This window comes from Vipera berus (assembly GCF_964194415.1).
Source record: "Vipera berus genome assembly, chromosome: 1".
NCBI lineage: Eukaryota > Metazoa > Chordata > Lepidosauria > Squamata > Viperidae > Vipera > Vipera berus.
Window position 1 is genome coordinate 339,258,547 of NC_138202.1, and position 17,307 is coordinate 339,275,853.

General features: G+C 43.7%; 1 protein-coding gene across 1 annotated transcript in view; it reads left to right on the forward strand.

The window, feature by feature from the left end:
- Positions 1-4,892: 4,892 nt before the first annotated feature.
- MLXIPL (MLX interacting protein like) overlaps positions 4,893-17,307 on the forward strand; it is a gene marked incomplete at its 5' end in the record, with an annotated part of 54,088 nt that continues 41,673 nt past the window's right edge. The window contains one exon of the mRNA XM_081313097.1: positions 4,893-5,188. Coding sequence (XP_081169223.1) covers positions 4,893-5,188 — 296 coding nt within the window. The remainder of the gene's footprint in view (positions 5,189-17,307) is intronic.

The following is a 17,307-nucleotide window of genomic DNA, read 5'->3' on the forward strand; positions in this document are numbered from 1 at the left end:
TATTTAATGAAACTGCTGGGGGAGGTCATCTGTCCATTTGGAATGAGGTATCAGCAATATGTTAATCACATCTACTGATATGTCTTCTGGGCTGGACTGGAGATCCCATAGAAGTCCTGAACCAGTACCTGGAGGCTATGGGAATGTGGATGGGATGAAACGAACTTGTATCAAATCCTGTCTAAATGGACTTGCCCTTTGTCGATAAATGGCTGAGCAATCCAATAACATCAGTCCGAACACTTACTGTGGAAGGGGTCAGGCTCCCCATGAAGATGGGGATTGTGACTCATTGGCCTTCTTGACTCTCAGCTCCTGTTAAAATAGTAAGCACTGTGGCTTGGGGGGTGGATTTTTCCTCAACTTCAGGTTATAACATGGACCAAGATTCTCTGACTCTAACTCATGCTTCAATCATCATCTGGTTAGGTTACTATAATGTATTGTTTGTAGAGCTGCCTTTGGAGACGACCCAGAAGCTATAGTTGGTGCAGAATTAGGTGGCTAGACTATTGGTAGGAATATCCTGCTAGGAAAAATAACACCAGTCCTGAAGTCACTGCATTGGTTACCAGTATGCTTCCATGCCCAATTCAAAATGCTGGCTATTACCTTGAAAGCTCTATATAGAGCTTCAGTTGGTCTCCCATTTGTCAAGACGTTTCCGTGTTGGGGAACAACTGAAACCCTTTAATTTCTGCTTGCTGTGGAGCAAAAATTAGAGGAGGAAAACCTTTAGGGATTAAGAACTACTTTGCAATCCAGTCTTTTAGGAAGGTGGTTCCTTCTCCTACGCAAGCTTTGACGGTGCCTGTTGGACTACTTCAGATCTTCTGCTGCCCCAAGTGGTTGAGTTGTCAATTTTCAAAATAAAATCTGTTTCTACTGTTGCAGACAAAGCCTTTTTTCCAAAACAGCATTACTGAGAAGTGGCTGCTCAATTTATTTATTTATTTATTTATTTATTAGTTTTTATAAACCGCCCTTCTCCCGAGGGACTCGGGGCGGTGTACAGAGGAAGGAAGGTCTACAGATGAACAATAAAAAGTAATAAAAACAATATTGAAAACAAACTGGGACCCCAATTAACGCTATCATGCCAGGCCGGACTGCTGGAACAGGAAGGTTTTTAAGTCGCGTCGGAAGGTACGGAGGTCGGGGGCCATCCGGATTTCGGTTGGTAAGCTGTTCCAGAGGGCTGGCGCACCCACTGAGAATGCCCTCCCCCTGGGGGCCACCAGCCGACATTCCTTGAGCGGTGGCACCCTGAGGAGGCCCTCTCTGTGGGAGCGCATAGGACGGTGGGGTGCTGACATCGGCAGAAGGTGCTCCCGTAGGTAGTCCGGACCCATGCCATGTAGGGCTTTGTATGTCATTGTTAGCACCTTGAACTTCACACGGAAGGCAACCGGAAGCCAGTGCAGCGCACGGAGGAGAGGTGTGATATGGGAGTATCGGGAGGCTCCCAAGAGTGTCCGTGCCGCTGCACTTTGCACCAGCTGAAGCTTCCGAGTGGATCTCAAGGGCAGCCCCATGTAGAGAGCGTTGCAATAGTCTAGGCGAGAGGTCACAAGGGCATGGGTGACTGTACGTAAGGAATCCAGGTCCAGATAAGGCCGTAGTTGGCGAACTAGTCGTACCCGGGAGAAGGCCCCCTTGGTCACAGCTCCTATGTGGTCTTCTAGGGAGAGCTGCGAGTCTAGGAGGACACCCAGGTTGCGGGCCCTATCAACAGGGGGTAGTAACATGTCCCCGATGTTAAGCGATGGGACATTCTGAATATCCTGGTTTGCCGGAACGTACAGCCATTCAGTCTTGTCCGGGTTCAGTTGAAGCCTGTTCCTCCCCATCCATTCCCGGACCGCTTTCAGGCAGCGGGACATCACGTCTAGGGCATCACTGATATTGTTTGGAGTTGAGATGAAAAGCTGGGTGTCATCAGCATACTGATGGTACCCTACTCCAAAACTGCGAATGATCTCACCCAGCGGTTTCATGTAGATGTTGAACAGGAGAGGCGAGAGGACCGACCCCTGAGGGACTCCGCAAGCGAGAGGCCTCGGGGTCGACCTCTGTCCCCCTGTCAGCACCGACTGCGAGCGACCCTGGAGAAAGGAGGAGAACCAACGCAGAACCGTGCCTCCCACTCCCAGTCCCCTGAGGCGTCGCAGCAAGATACCATGGTCGATGGTATCGAAAGCCGCCGAGAGGTCTAATAAGACTAGGACAGAGGAATGGCCCCTGTCCCGGGCTCTCCAGAGATCATTCATCAGAGCGACCAATGCCGTCTCCGTGCTGTAGCCCGGCCTGAAACCCGATTGGTACGGGTCTAGATAAACCGCTTCATCCAGGATCTGAGGAAGTTGGTGCGCCACCACGCTCTCAACAACCTTCGCGAGGAAGCGAAGATTGGAGACTGGACGAAAGTTATTCAAAGAGGATGGGCTTCTTGAGGAGAGGTCTCACCACCGCCTCCTTCAAGGCAGTGGGGAAGTGACCCTCACTCAGAGAAGCAGAGATGACCGCTAGGAACCAGCCACGTGTCCCCTCTCGAGCTGCATAGGCCAGCCAGGAAGGGCACGGGTCCAGTAAGCATGTGGAGGAGCTCAACCTTCTCATAATCCTGTCCACTTCCTTAGGAGTTACAGGATCAAATTCTTCCCAGATGACGTCGACAAGACTGTCCATGTCTTGTTCTTCCATCTCAGCCCAGTTGGAGTCCAGGCCAGTTCGAATCCGAGCACAATTTAGGGCACAATCATGGCAAATTCAGCCACTTGAACAGGTCAATAAGCAAAAAAACCTTCAAAGGCAGATGTAGACTGTGCATTTATATGCTAGGTTTTGATTTTCCATTTGTATCCTAGAAGAAACCCTAATCTTTGCTTTATGACCCCCATCCCCACTTCAGTGTCTTAAAGTAAAGGTAAAGGTTCCCTCGCACATGCGTGCTAGTCGTTTCCAACTCTAGGGGGCGGTGCTCATCTCCGTTTCAAAGCCGAAGAGCCAGCGCTTGTCCGAGGACGTCTCCGTGGTCATGTGGCTGGCATGACTAGACGCCAAAGGCGCACGGAACGCTGTTACCTTCCCACCGTAGTGGTCCCTAGTTTTCTACTTGCATTTTTACGTGCTTTCGAACTGCTAGGTTGGCAGAAGCTGGGATGAGTAACAGGCACTCACTCTGTTACGCGGCACTTGGGATTCGACCCGCCAAACTGCCGACCTTCTGATCGACAAGCTCAGCATCCTAACCCACTATTTAGAGTTCCCAGACAACATAGGCATGTGCCTTGTGCTAGTAAATTTTCAATGTATGTGCCCTTGAAAAACTAGTCCTTGGCTTACAATAATTTGTTTAGCAACTGTTCAAAGTTATGATGCTGCTGAAAAAAGTGACTTATGAACAGTGCTTGCACTCTTGGCCATTGCAGAGCCCCTGTGGTCATGTGATAAAAATTTGGGTGCTTGGCAATTGGCATGTCTTTAAAAAGTGTCCCAGGGTCACATGATCACTATTTGTGATTTTTCTTGCTTGTTTCTGAGAAGGAAAGACAACGGGGAAAGACAGATTCACTTAATGACCAGGGTGATTCACGTAATGAGTATGGCAAAAAAGGTCATAAAATCAGGTATGACTCAGTTCATGATCATCTTACTTAGCGACAGATGTTCACGTCCCAATTGTGATTGTCAGTCAAGGACTGCCTGTATTGAGATGGATCACTGTGTCTCCCACATCTATTCATAAATTGCTTTACCTGATTATAAACTCAGCAGTTTTATTCACACAATATGCTACTTTGGTTAGTGCTACTCTAGGTTAATTTTTTGTTACTTGCCATATTGTGCAAATCCAGCCGATTTAATTTATGGTCTACTATGTTGTGCAAACAAAGAAAATAGGTTAAGTCAGCCATCAAGTTAAGCATGTTGTGCGAACATAGCCAAAATGACCCTGACCATGTGTCCGTCTATGATTATGCTCCACATTTCTCATGCGAGTATCCTGCACACCATATGGCCTTCCCCCATCTTGGCAAAGGCTGGGAAGAACCCTGCTGCTTTTGTGTTGTTGCCGTTTTCCTAGGGTCCAGGAGCATAGCTTTTAATGTTGATTCATACTGTGCTGCACATAGGTTGCTATGATTTTACTTAATTTTGTCTCTTAATCTGTGTTTGCTTGCTGGGAATGCTGGGGGGGTGGGAATACATTAGTACTGGGTAAACACAGCATACAACTCCCTTTTCCTGCACATGCTCCCAGCAGTTCTTAGCCAATGCAAACAAAGTCTGTTTTGCCAGCTCATTGGCAGCTCTGCATGGTGGTGGGATTATGCACATATGTCTATAAATCAGTTTAGGGGTGTTTCTATCATCATCAACAATATGAGACAAGTATAATTGCCAGTCCAACTTAGATTAAACTGCCAACTGACTGGAGAAAAACATGTTGAGTCCTTTGGCCTTTAACAGCCATTTTACCTGCAGAAATCAGTAAGCGAATCTTCTTTTCATAGCAGAGAAGTCAACATTATGGCCCCACTAACGACAGAAGATTAGATTGCTATTAAAGGCATAAGCACTAGATCAAAAGTTAACCAGCTTATCTGGAGCTGTTTTACATTGCCTCTGGCTATCCAAATGCACCTTGTACTGGCAAACAAAGTGTTAATTTTTCCCAGCAACTCTTTGTGTCCACCCATCTAGGAGGCAGAACCACATCAGGTTGATCTATAAAGACAGCTATTGGAGTCAGAGCCCTGGTGAGTGCCAGGTGAGGTTACGTATGTGGAACCGTATGTGGAACCGGCGACCCCTACAAGAAAGATCCTGGTGTTAGCTTTGACAGCTGGGCTGGACAGAGCTCTCCAGCAAGTGCCATTTCCTTCACCATGGCTGTCATTCATCCTGGACGATCTGGCCCTTATATGGAACTGCAGATGGGGTCAAGGCCTGACTCGGATTTTGATTCAGATTCTGACAACCCAGCCTTCAACAGCACCAAATCTGGTTCTGGTTATCCTGCCTGCTCCCAAGTGATCCACAGTGGTCACTTCATGGTGTCATGTCCACACAGCGACTTGGTGCCCCGTCGGCGCCATCACCAGGCAGAGCCAGAAGTCCCCGATCCTCCAAGCATTGATCCCACTCTCACCCGCCTGTTTGAGTGCATGAGCCTGGCTTACAGGTGAGTCTGGGAGAACTGCCTGCCTCCAACCATGTTCAATTCTTTTGACAGGTGGTTTTGAGAGATGACAAGTCTGCAGTCTGGCCACGGGGTGTCTTTTCTCAGGAATCCTGGAGATTCTGTTAAAGTGCAGGGGCCTTTTTATCCAGGAGGGGAACAGTCTGGAAAAGACAACACGAAGGATTTGATGTGGGAGATAAACCTAGCATCTCATAGTGGAGACAAAAATATGAACCTTGTGGATCTTTCTGCTAACCCACTCTGATTTCCATTGTCTTTTTCTTTCTGAGCTGAAGTCCAGGGTTTTTGTGGTTTTTTTTTGTGATTCCTTGAATTGCAGTCTCCAAACTAGCAGAAACATTAGGCTGTCAGTAATGATGAGTCCTGAAATTCATCCTGTGATTGCAGAATTGCAATCGTGCAAAAATGCAGATTGTAAATCCGTTGGGGTACAACTTTTAATGAACTTCAGGGAAAACTTCACTCCAGATTATCACCACTTTCCCCAGAATTTAAATAATCTATATGCCAATGAGGCCCCTCCCAGGTTGGGGAAGCATTGGTGCAGTCCCTGGAGCATCCAAAGCCTCCTTACTTGCTCCAGAATCCAGATAAATGCATTTTCTCCTGTGCTGGTCTGCCAGCTGCATCTGACCAACTAACAGAGTGTAATTTACTTTGGAACTCTATGCCACAGGATATTATGATGGCTCATATCAGAAGGGGATATTTCCCTTGCTGCTTTTTAATTAATTCTCTTGCTACTTTTACCCATATATAAAGCCGTGGTTTAGCCATCATCATCTGCACTGCAGAGTTCACATTAACATTTAAACATACTGTAACAAATTCAAAAATTAAAATCTACATGAAATTGGTAAAATGAAAGGGGAGGTCTCGTATTGTCACCTTCTGGGATATATATTTTTTTTACTTCCTGCCTAGCCCTAGCCTATATCCTATGTTTCTTAGAACCCTCTTTCCATGTGCCAGCTGCTTATCTTCCAACCCTAGATATGATTGATCAAATATTACTGTTTATTAAAGAAGATAAAGTTGGTTGGGATACCACAATAAACTAAACTATTTGGCTTGGTGTTGATTAAGTTTGTTGTGTGAAGTGATAGCAAGTCTGGTTCGAGTGTGAAACACGTAGCCTTTCCTTTCAATCCTAGGGAAGAAGGAAAACAGATAAAGCCTTGCTATTGATGGAAACTTATGGGGACCTGCTTCTGCCTTTGGCAAAAGGGCTTTTGACCTCCCCCCCTCTCCCCAATAGCAAGACCTTTTTCTTCTTCCTTAGGATTGAGAGGAACAGCTCTGTGCAGAAGAGGTCTTTTGATCACAGGGAAATACACCATCAGCAATCTTTTCTTTTAACCAAGTTTCACCAATTTCCCATAGAACTTTTATGGTGGAATCACCCTGCTTCCTCAGTGGCATTTTAGTGGAAGTCCAGATTTTGTAATTCATTTGAATCCTTCCAGTGTATCACAAGACCTTTCACTTTCTTTTAATCCAGGAAAGGGTAACATTTTTTGTACTCCAAGTATTAAAAGTATTATGAGTATTACGTATGAGCTGTGGTAGTGCAGTGGTTAGAATGCAGTATTGTAGGCTACTTCTGCAGCAGACATTTAGATTTAGATTTTATTAGATTTATATACCGCCCTTTCCCAAAGGACTCAGGGCGGTTTACAGGGCATTTTAAAATCACATCAATATAAAATACAAAGTTAAAAGAGAATTAAAAGATTAAATTATCCCTGAAAATAAAACCCCAGTTAAAATTCTCAGCCTGCATAAACCCTACAACTTTCTTGGAAACATTTCTAGAAATGGTTTAGTTATTTTAAATTGGTCTTAAATAGACCAATAGTTAAGTAGACCTCAACTTACAACTAGTCATTTTGTGACCAGAGTTATGATGGATCTACCTGGGGTATTTACAATGCAATTCTGAGGTTCCAACTGCTGCCCCAGTCATGTGAACCACATATCAGGCACTTGGCAACTAGGCTGCATTTTTGTCCATTTGCAGTGGCCAGCAATCACACATTATATGTATTTGACAATGGTTTTGTCCCAAACCAGCATCAAACACAAGGCCCGGGGGCCAGATCCGGCCCGCGAAGTGGTTTCATGCGGCCCGCGAAGCCATCCTGGAAACAGTGAGGGAACGGCCCCCACTGCCTTGGCCCTGGCCCAGAGACCCTCCTTTTGCCAGAGACCCTCAGATCTGTCCCACTCCTGCCCAGGCCCCCATAGGCACCCTTGATGCCAACGATGTAGAGCTGGCCACGCCCACCCAGTACGCCATACGCACTCTAGCCACGCCCACCCAGTATAGGCCACGCCCACCCTGGCTATACCCACCCGGCCCCCTGAGGGCAACTGCAATGCTGATGCGGCCCTCAATGAAATTGAGTTTGACACCCCTGCAGCCTGCCTGAAGTTTGGCAGTTTGATTCTCACCGGCTCAAGGCTGACTCAGCCTTCCATCCTTTTGAGGTTGGTAAAAAGAGGACCCAGATTGTTGGGGGCAATATGCTGACTCTATAAACTGCTTAGAAAGGGCTGTAAAGCACTGTGAAGCGGTATATAATAATAAGTGCTATTGCTATTAGAAGCTATTCACTTGGAAGTCTCTCCCCGCCCCAATATATAGGTACACTCTTGTTGGAGCAGACCAGCAGTTTATTTTTCTCGGGCCAACCAGAGGCCTCTTTTAAAGCCATCACTACATTTGTGGAAGTGAATTCCTCACATTAATCTTGTGCTGTGTGTTCTCTTTCATTTCTTCAAATTCTCTGTCCAGTCTGCTTCATTGGATGGTTCCTGCTTCTAGAAAAAAATCCCCAAACATTTTTATCTATGCCATAGATAATTTTATACCTTTCAGTCAGGTTCCCCTTTTGCCTAATTTTTTCCAGGTGATAGGAAGTGCCCTATCCTTTTCCTCTAGGGAAGAGGAAGTTATTTTGCTTTTCCTTTCTAACTTGCCCTCTCACTTCAACTCACGAATGTGAACCTCACCATCGCGGTTAATAGACCGTAGTTTAGTATATTGTGTTGCCAACCATCTGGGGTTTGGTTTAGGTCAATTTGTGGTCCTTATTCCTCTTTCTTTGAAAGAGACATCTTCATTTGCTTGCCTAAACATTATGGCTTTGAATATTGCTGTTCATCTGCAAAAGTCTGCTTGTGTGTATTTTTTTTTGACGAGAAAGTCAGAAAAGTAGCATTTATTTTGTAGTAGAACCTTTTCATCAACCCACTGGCAGTTTGGGACAGCCTTAGTTGCGGGGTATTGCAGCAAATGCCTGCTTAAATGAGGCCATTTTCCCAGCTTCCAGAGGCTGTTGGCTTCTGGACATGGTGTTCCCAAGCCTTGTTTACTTTGATCCATGGGGTGGTTCCAGTTCAGGCAAATCTGGAGATAGAAACACTGTAAGGACATCCCGCCTGACACACAAACACCTGTGATCTCACTGCTGCCTAAGCACAATTCTTTCTGCTTTATATACACTGTGCTCTCTGCTACTCCCAGTCCTTTCAAGAAATGTCATGACAAGAATGAATATGGACAAAATGACTCACTCTCCATTCATACTGTAGAACTTGGGATCAGCTGGTTAAACTGAGCAGCGAGATCACATGGACACACTCTTCATATAAATGGCCCGGATAGATGTCATGTGGACAATTCTTCCTTGAGAGAGAGGGTTGTTCCAGCCTCCGTAATGAGGTATTGGTTCACCCTGTTCTTGAGTAGCCATCACTAGATCCTACTACACCGGACAATTTTTATTGTTACCATATGTATGCTGCCTATACTGTATGGCAGACATGTCAAACACAAGGCCCGGGGGCCGGATCCGGCCTGCGAAGTGGTTTCATGTGGCCCGCGAAGCCATCCTGGAAACAGTGAGGGAACAGCCCCCACTGCCTTGGCCCTGGCCCAGAGACCCTCCTTCTGCCAGAGACCCTCAGATCTCTCCCACTCCTGCCCAGGCCCCCATAGGCACCCTTGATGCGAACGATGTAGAGCTGGCCACGACCACCCAGTAGGCCATACGCACTCTAGCCACGCCCACCCAGTAGGCCACGCCCACCCTGGCCATACCCACCCGGCCCCCTGAGGGCAACCGCAATGCTGATGCGGCCCTCAATGAAATTGAGTTTGACACCCCTGCTGTATGGTATGCTTTTGTGAGATGGATGGTTATATAACTATAATTAGGTTATACAGGTAGTCCTCAACTTAGGACCAGTCACTTAATCACCATTTAAAGTTTACAGAGTTACTTACAACCCGGTTTTGGAATTATGACAGCTGCACAATCCCCTGCAGTCATATGATCCCATTATGGGTGATTATCACTTGGTTCATTTTTATACTGTTTGCAGTGTCTTGCAATCACATGACCACAATTTGCTATGCATTTTCCGGTTTCTGCTATTTATTTCCAGTTTCTAGCAAAAACGCCCACTGGGGGATTTGATTCCCTGAATGACCAGAGTGTTCACTTAATGACTGCTGTAAAAACCAGTTGTAATGTCAAATCTGATTACATGAGGCCTCAGCTTACAATTGTAATAATTTATGACCATAATTCCCTGGTCTATTATGGACATACGTCAAGTAATTGTAGCCCTAGGAATAACTTTTTGCAATTTGCTTAACAACCATGGTGTTAACAATTGCCCCAAAAAGGTTGTGAAATTGGGTCAGTCACATGAGTGACCCATTTTACAACTATCACAACTTATGACTATAGTGGGCAGGGTCCATTACAGTCATAAATCAAGGATTAACTGTAATGTAACCTTACAATAAAAATAGAGCTAGTCCTTTTGAATGTGATGGGATTTCCATTATGACTATCACTGCATGCATGCTGTCTCTTCATTATGGTTATATAAAAATAACTTTGTGATTAAATCTGCTCCTTTACCTGTGTATTTCTTTTTCCCCATCCTTTGCTTGTGTTTGCTTATTTTTCTGTATCATATTTCTTCCTGCAATCCTTTATTTGATGGCAGTGTTGATACATTCTTATCCTAAAAGTATTCTCTTGAGGGGGGGGGGGTTGTTGGAAAAACTGGCAACACCATTGTGCTGATGGTTGGGTGCTATCTTGGGCAGTTTTGAAACTTTGTGCCAAGAAGAAGCAAGTATAAATGAAATTATGATATTTAGCGTGTTTACAAAATTTCTCAAGGCTTTGTTCCTCAGCTCTATAATTTATTCTTAACTTTCAGTTTCCTACACTTTGGAGAAGGCAATAATCTCTCTCTCCCATCCATTACAACTTTAATTTTTTTAGAAAATCCCGACCATATCCTCAAGTATATAGCTATTATTGTCAGAGATAGAAGCAATGCTTTATTTTGATATGAACAAAAGCAGGGATTTACAGATAGCTGGACCTTGGGTTGGAGCCAGGTTGGTCTTCTGTATTCCTGAACCCACAATTCTCTGCTACCAGAAGCATGCAAATGCCTAGTTCTACCTGAGGCCTTGGCTTGGTACAGTTAGTCCTCAACCTAAGACCACAATTGAGCCCAAAATTTCTGTTGCTAAGTGAGACAGTTGTTAAACTTTTTTCAGTGCTGTTGTAACTTTGAACAGTGACTAAATGAACTGTTGTAAGTCGAGGCCGACGGGTACATCCCTTCCCAGCTACTTAGAATCATAGAATTGAGGTACAGGAATTGAATCATTCCTTTTCAGTGCAGGAATCCATATGAAAGAACTGTTGATAAGCAGTGATAAGCATCCTTTATTTGATATCTCTTTGGCATTTTGGTTCCATTGACAAATGATTCTTAATGTTGGGGTTGTAAGCATTCAGTCAGAATGTCCTGTAATTTAAATCCATCATACATATCTTGCATTCTGAGGTAACAGAGAAAAAGTTTGGCTTTCTGATGCATGACAGTATTTCAGATATTAAAGTTTCATTATATTCCCATTCAGTTTTCAGAAAGTGGATCATTTTCAATTCTTTCAAGCTCTCTTCATGGGATTTACTGTCTGTCCTCCTAATTATCCCTGAACCTGTCTCAGTTTGTTTAAATAAGTATTTTGCAAACCTAGGAATTTTAACGTGTGTGTACTACAACTCCCAGAAATCCTTAGTCAGCATGAAAAACACTGAACTAAATCTTTGTGCCCCTTATTGGACACAAGACTTAAAGTGGGATCTGACATACATAAAAGGTACCTACTCTTCCATAATTTGGAAAGCGTTTCCCCTCTGGATGCAAATGGGATTCTAGTTTAAAGGTAGTCCTCAACTTACAACAGTTCATTTAGTCACCGTTCAAAGTTACAATGGCATTGAAAAAAGTGACTTATGACCATTTTTCACACTTATGACTGTTGCAGCATCTCCAGGGTCATGTGATCAAAATACAGATGCTTGGCAATTGTCCCGGGTGATCACCTTTTGCGACCTTCTGACAAGCAAAATCAATGGGGAAGCCAGATTCACTTAACAACCATGTTACTAACATAACAGCAGCAATTCACTTAACAACTATGGCAACAAAGATCGTAAAATAGAACAAAATCCACTTAACAACTGTCCAACTTTGCAACATCAATTCTGGTCTCAGTGTGGTTGTAAGTCAAGAACTACTGGTACTTTTGTTGCAGCCTTGCTACACTATCAAATTATATTATGCTATGATCCTTTACAGGGACGTGGTGGCTCAGTGGGTTAGGACGCTGAGCTTGTTGATCAGAAGGTCGGCAGTTTGGCGGGTCGAATCCCGAGTGCCACATAACAGAGTGAGCGCCTGTTACTCGTCCCAGCTTCTGCCAACCTAGCAGTTCGAAAGCACGTAAAAATGCAAGTAGAAAAATAGGGACCGCTACGGTGGGAAGGTAACAGCGTTCCGTGCGCCTTTGGCGTCCAGTCATGCCGGCCACATGACCACGGAGACGTCCTCGGACAAGCGCTGGCTCTTCGGCTTTGAAACGGAGATAAGCACCGGCCCCTTGAGTTGGAAACGACTAGCACGCATGTGCGGGGGAACCTTTACCTTTTACCTTTACCTATGATCCTTTACACACAAGCATCCCCCATCTATCCCTGTGTATTTTATTTCTAAATAAAAAAAACTTTCGCACTTGTCTGTCCTGATGAGCATTGTTTGAATATATGTTGAAATAGGACAACCATTTTTTTGAAATGGTATAGGGTTTCCTGCTTGAGTAAGGAGTTGGACTAGAAGAACTCCAAGGTCCCTTCCAACTCTGTTATTCTGGTAGCTATTGTATGTGTCCACTTAATTGTGCCATCCGCATTTAAGTAACTTGCTGGTCAAAATGTTAGATGATGTTCTGTCAAATGCTTTTTTGAATCAAGATATCTTATGCAGTATTGCGTAAGACATAGCGGTAGCATTCTCACAATTTACTAAGAGAATTGCCCAACAAAAATATGACATAAGATTCGTTTGGCACGATTTGTTCTCAGAATGTTTGCAGGTCAGGCTCTTTATAATTTGTTTGAGAATCTGCCCAGATATCTATGTCAGACTAACTAGCTGGTTGGCCTTCTGTTTCTATTTTGAAGATAGGGACACCACCGTGTTTCCCTGAAAATTCTCCAAAAGAGGCATCAGGTCTTATTTTCGGGGTAGGCGTTACCTCACCTCCGGCACTGAAAGGCCCCCTTGCCGTCCACTTCTTCTGGGGCCGAAGTTCTGCAGATGCATTCGGGCCTGAATTTTGCAGTCTGGCCTTTCCGGAAGGCCTCAGCAGCCGAGCACCGAGCTATGGATTCAATCCATAGCTTGGTGCTCGGCTGCTGAGGTCTTGCAGAATCGAGCTATGGATTGAATCCATAGCCTGGTTCTTGGCTGCACAGGCCTTCCGGCCTTCCTGTGTCTGAGAAGTGCAGGCATGGCTGCAGAAGAGGCCTCAGAAGAAGAAATGGGCTGGCAAGGAGAGGTCTGGCTGCATGATAAGTGGGTGCGGGGCAGGTGGGGCAGCTCTACTCCCCCCCCACCCTAGCTTGATTTTTAGGTGTGTACCTTGCCCCAAAACTAGGGCTTATTTTTGGGATAGGGCTTATATTAGGCCCACTCCCAAAAAATCAAGCTAGGGCTTATTGTTGGTGTAGACCTTACTTTCAGGGAAACACGGTATTTGCCCAATCCTGTTTTATAAAATTACTCAAAAATAGTACATAAAGGCTCAGACTACACACTACACAATATTAGTGAGTTCTTTCAAAGCCTCAGTATGCAATTCATCTGACTCTGGAGAACTGAACTAAATAAATATTTCCTGACTATATTTCTATCTGTCTTGAAATTCAATCCTGCTCCTTCATTGTGCTTTTGACAGTTTTCTGGCAGAACATATCCTTTTTGTTTGCTTGGTTTTTGAAAGGAAATTGTAATTGTTCATTTACGAACTCCCACTTGCCTTGGGCTCCTTTTCCATTCCTTCAGATTATGAAATCCTGCTCTGTTTATTTAAATATGTATCATTGAAGTAATCTTTAAATCTGTAGGGACAATAAGCACCATATAAACCATTAATAGGGCATGGTTAATTTTATTCTGTAATTGTAATCAGTCTCCCCTAATTATCCTGGCAAAAGATCATGGAGGAGATAAAGGTAGTCCTCAATTTACAACTGATCATTTAGCAGCTGTTCAAAGTTATAGCAGACTTCCTCAGAGCTATTTATGAGCCGCTGCCCCACCCACCACGTTGACAACCAGCCCATACTTACAGCCCTTTGTGGCATACTGTGGTCACTTGACTGTGTTTTACAATGATTTTTTCCTGGAAACTGGCATTTCTGGTTTCTTGCAAAATAGCACTTAGACTTGTATACCGCTTCACAGTGCTTTACAACCCTCTCTAAGCACTTTACAGAGTCAGCATATTGCCCCCAACAATCTGGGTCCTCATTTTACTGACCTCGGAAGGATGGAAGGCTGAGTCAACCTTGAGCCACTTGAGATCAAAGTGGCTCAGATTTTCCTGTAATGCTGCATTCTAACCGTCGTGCCACCATGGCTCCAATGCTGTGGTGGTACACAATGGATTTGCTTAATGACCATTGCATTTGCTTAATGACTGCCGCAAAAGAAATCACAAAATCAGCCACAGGCTGCTTAAGGACTGGCGTGACTGGCCTCAGTTATGGTTGTAAGCCAAGGATTAGTTTTTCCTATAATTTTTTTCATTTATCCCTATTTGTTCAAGTTTGGTCCAGGCACTAGATGGAAACACTTGCATTCATGTTAGTGGGGTGGGTGTGCGTGAGAATGTCACTTTGGACCAAACAACCTCACCTCATGAGAAGTGCTCTTTATTTCTTGAGTCTTACACCCAGTGCACATGCAGGATTAAGATGGTTTTCTATCTAATTTTGACTGGAGGACAGAGAAGCCTTAATTCAAGAAACAGGAAGCTGATGCATGCCTGGAAGAAAATCACTCTCACTAGCTGTCCTTCATGAGTCATCTTTGGCCAGCAGCCCTGTATCTAGACAGCCTGTCATTTGAGAATGTTTTCCTTTGATTTTTACAATCTAACATTTAGATATGAGTGGCTTTATCCAAGAGATTGATAGGGCAAGTTATATATTTCCTGTTCTCTAGAGAAGAGCAGAACAAAGTTCATTCTGATGAGCCGAGTGCTACAAGAAGATTGCTTCTCTTTCCTTTCCTTTCCTATCATTTAACTTGAGTTGCACTCCTTGGCTTTCTCCCCCTTCTCCCAAAGGTTGGGCTAACTTTGACAATAAGAAATTCACCCAGAGTAAGATTTAATAGTCTTCTGCACATGTGATAGCTGCTTTTTCATTTATATAGTAATCAGAGCAACAAGCTAGATGTAATTAGGCATCACTGCAAGGTTTAAGGAGATGGGGAGAAGATAGAAAAGGAAGACATTCATACAGGATTCCTGTCTCATGAATATAAGTCAGAATATATTTTCATGGAACTCTCTTAAATGCTCAGTTCTTGAAGAGGTTGTTCCTTCAAATACCCTCTCTCAATCTGATGCCGTTCATATATGTTGACCAACAGTCAAGCTGCCTGGAAATTCTAATAGTTGTAATTCTGACATCTCTCTAAAACACCAGACTGAGTTATGCTGATCCAAGTTGTGTTGTTGCACAACACCATTAACCTGGTCATTAAGTGAATTCATTGTCTGAGTTTACACAATACAAATCAAGGAAATTGCCTTTACATAACGTATTAAAGCACATATGCATCACACAAGCTAGCCAAGGTTAACACTAATCACAGTGGACGTACTGTACTATGCAAACCAATTGGTAGTCTATAAATGATCACTTGTTTAATTGTGTTGTGTGAAATCAGACACAGGCATTTTTGTTTGGCTGAATGTATTCAGTATAATCAGATATAATATTTTATTTGAGCAATGTGCACTTGATCTCCAATGTGAATGTAGGCTCCTGTATTTAAGGCTCTTAGTATTTAAGAATCCTCTTTTGCGTTAACTAGCTCTCAGGGTACAGTTTTGTATCAAATTCTGGGAGCATTGAGTGCAAACTGGAAAGTTACCATGAGAGCTTCCTGGCATTGAATTCTAACACTGTTTGTCTGATGGATGTGTGTGTGTGTGTGTGTGTGTGTGTGTGTGTGCGGGGGGGGGGATTCCACCAAGTTATACTAGTTCCACACTGGTCTAATTCCAAATTCATGTGCAGTACTGAATACAACACAGCATCCTCCATTGCAATCTCCTATTACTCCATGTAAGAGAATAACTGGGTTTGCAAAACAGGCTAAAACATAATGTAGTTGGTTTAATAATATGATTTAGCAGGGGGAACAAATCAAGCCATTGTGGTTTGTAAAAACAAGGATTATGGCTTTGTGTGAAGCCAGTCAATTGTGCAGTAACTGTATTCAATCTATATTTAAATATACCATGGTTTAACCTGATTTCTGAACATAGTAAGTGTTCCAAAGAGTCTAACTCTTCTCCCTTTCTAAAAAAAAAGCCAAAGAAAGGATACGAATGGAATAAATCTATTTTACTAAAGAGCAAAATAGATTATATGAATTATCAGGCAATCTGTGGACTCTTTTGGCTCCAAGGCAGCTGGAGAGCTTTGGTCGGTAGGTGGCTGGCAAGAGGCTCTTTTGCCCGATTCACCTACTTGGCACTAGCACAGAGTGTTTGTTCTGAATCAGGGCAAAGGGTCCAAATTCTCCAAAACAGTAGCATTTCAGAAAGGAGAGTTGGCTCATTAGTTCAGTCTGCTGGTGTGGAGCCTTGACTTAGCCAGGTCTTTTCAAACTTTCAGAAGATCATGAGAGAAGAGTACAGGACTGCTGGGTTTGAGCCTTTTCCTGATAAGTGGGGGCACTCAGCAGGCACTTTCTGTTGGCACACTTTGGATAGGCATATTAATCTAGGTGGTTTCAAAGATACCCAGGTCCCAAATGACACACGGGCTTTATAGGTGGTAACCAGCACTCTGAATTGTACTTGGAAACAAACTGGACCAGTTGACCAGGGTCTACCTATTCCCCCATTCTGGAAGTTGAAGTCCGCACATCTTAAAGTTGTCAAGTAGTAGTGTGATGAAGGAATAACAAAGTTGATCCTTTATCAAATGGGCAGCTGGATACTACAGCAGCTGGAATTTCCAAGCAGTTTTCAAGGACAGTCCCAGCTAAAGAAATTACAATCATTCAGGTTTTAGATCTTCCTGTTTTGCTTTTGGTTATATCCACAGCTGAGGACAGCTCTGCCCATCAAACAGGATGGATACTGTATTCACACATCACGTTGACCTGGTTACTGAAATAATTAATTTTCTGGCTTTGCACAATATATTGAGGCATAAGTTAAACAAAAAGTAAAACAAAATGACAAGATTAACACTTGACTTAGAAATTACCTGAAAGCAGCTCCTAGGTCTTTAACTGACTTACTTAAATGTGTTATGCAAATACGTTCTATGTAACCTTGATCCCCTCCATTCATACTGTCCTCTGCAGGCATTTTGTGGAGAACCATAATAGCTAGCCAGTGATTCTGCAATCCTTGATTACATGTACTTAGAAGACTAAAAAATGATGACAAAATAAACAAC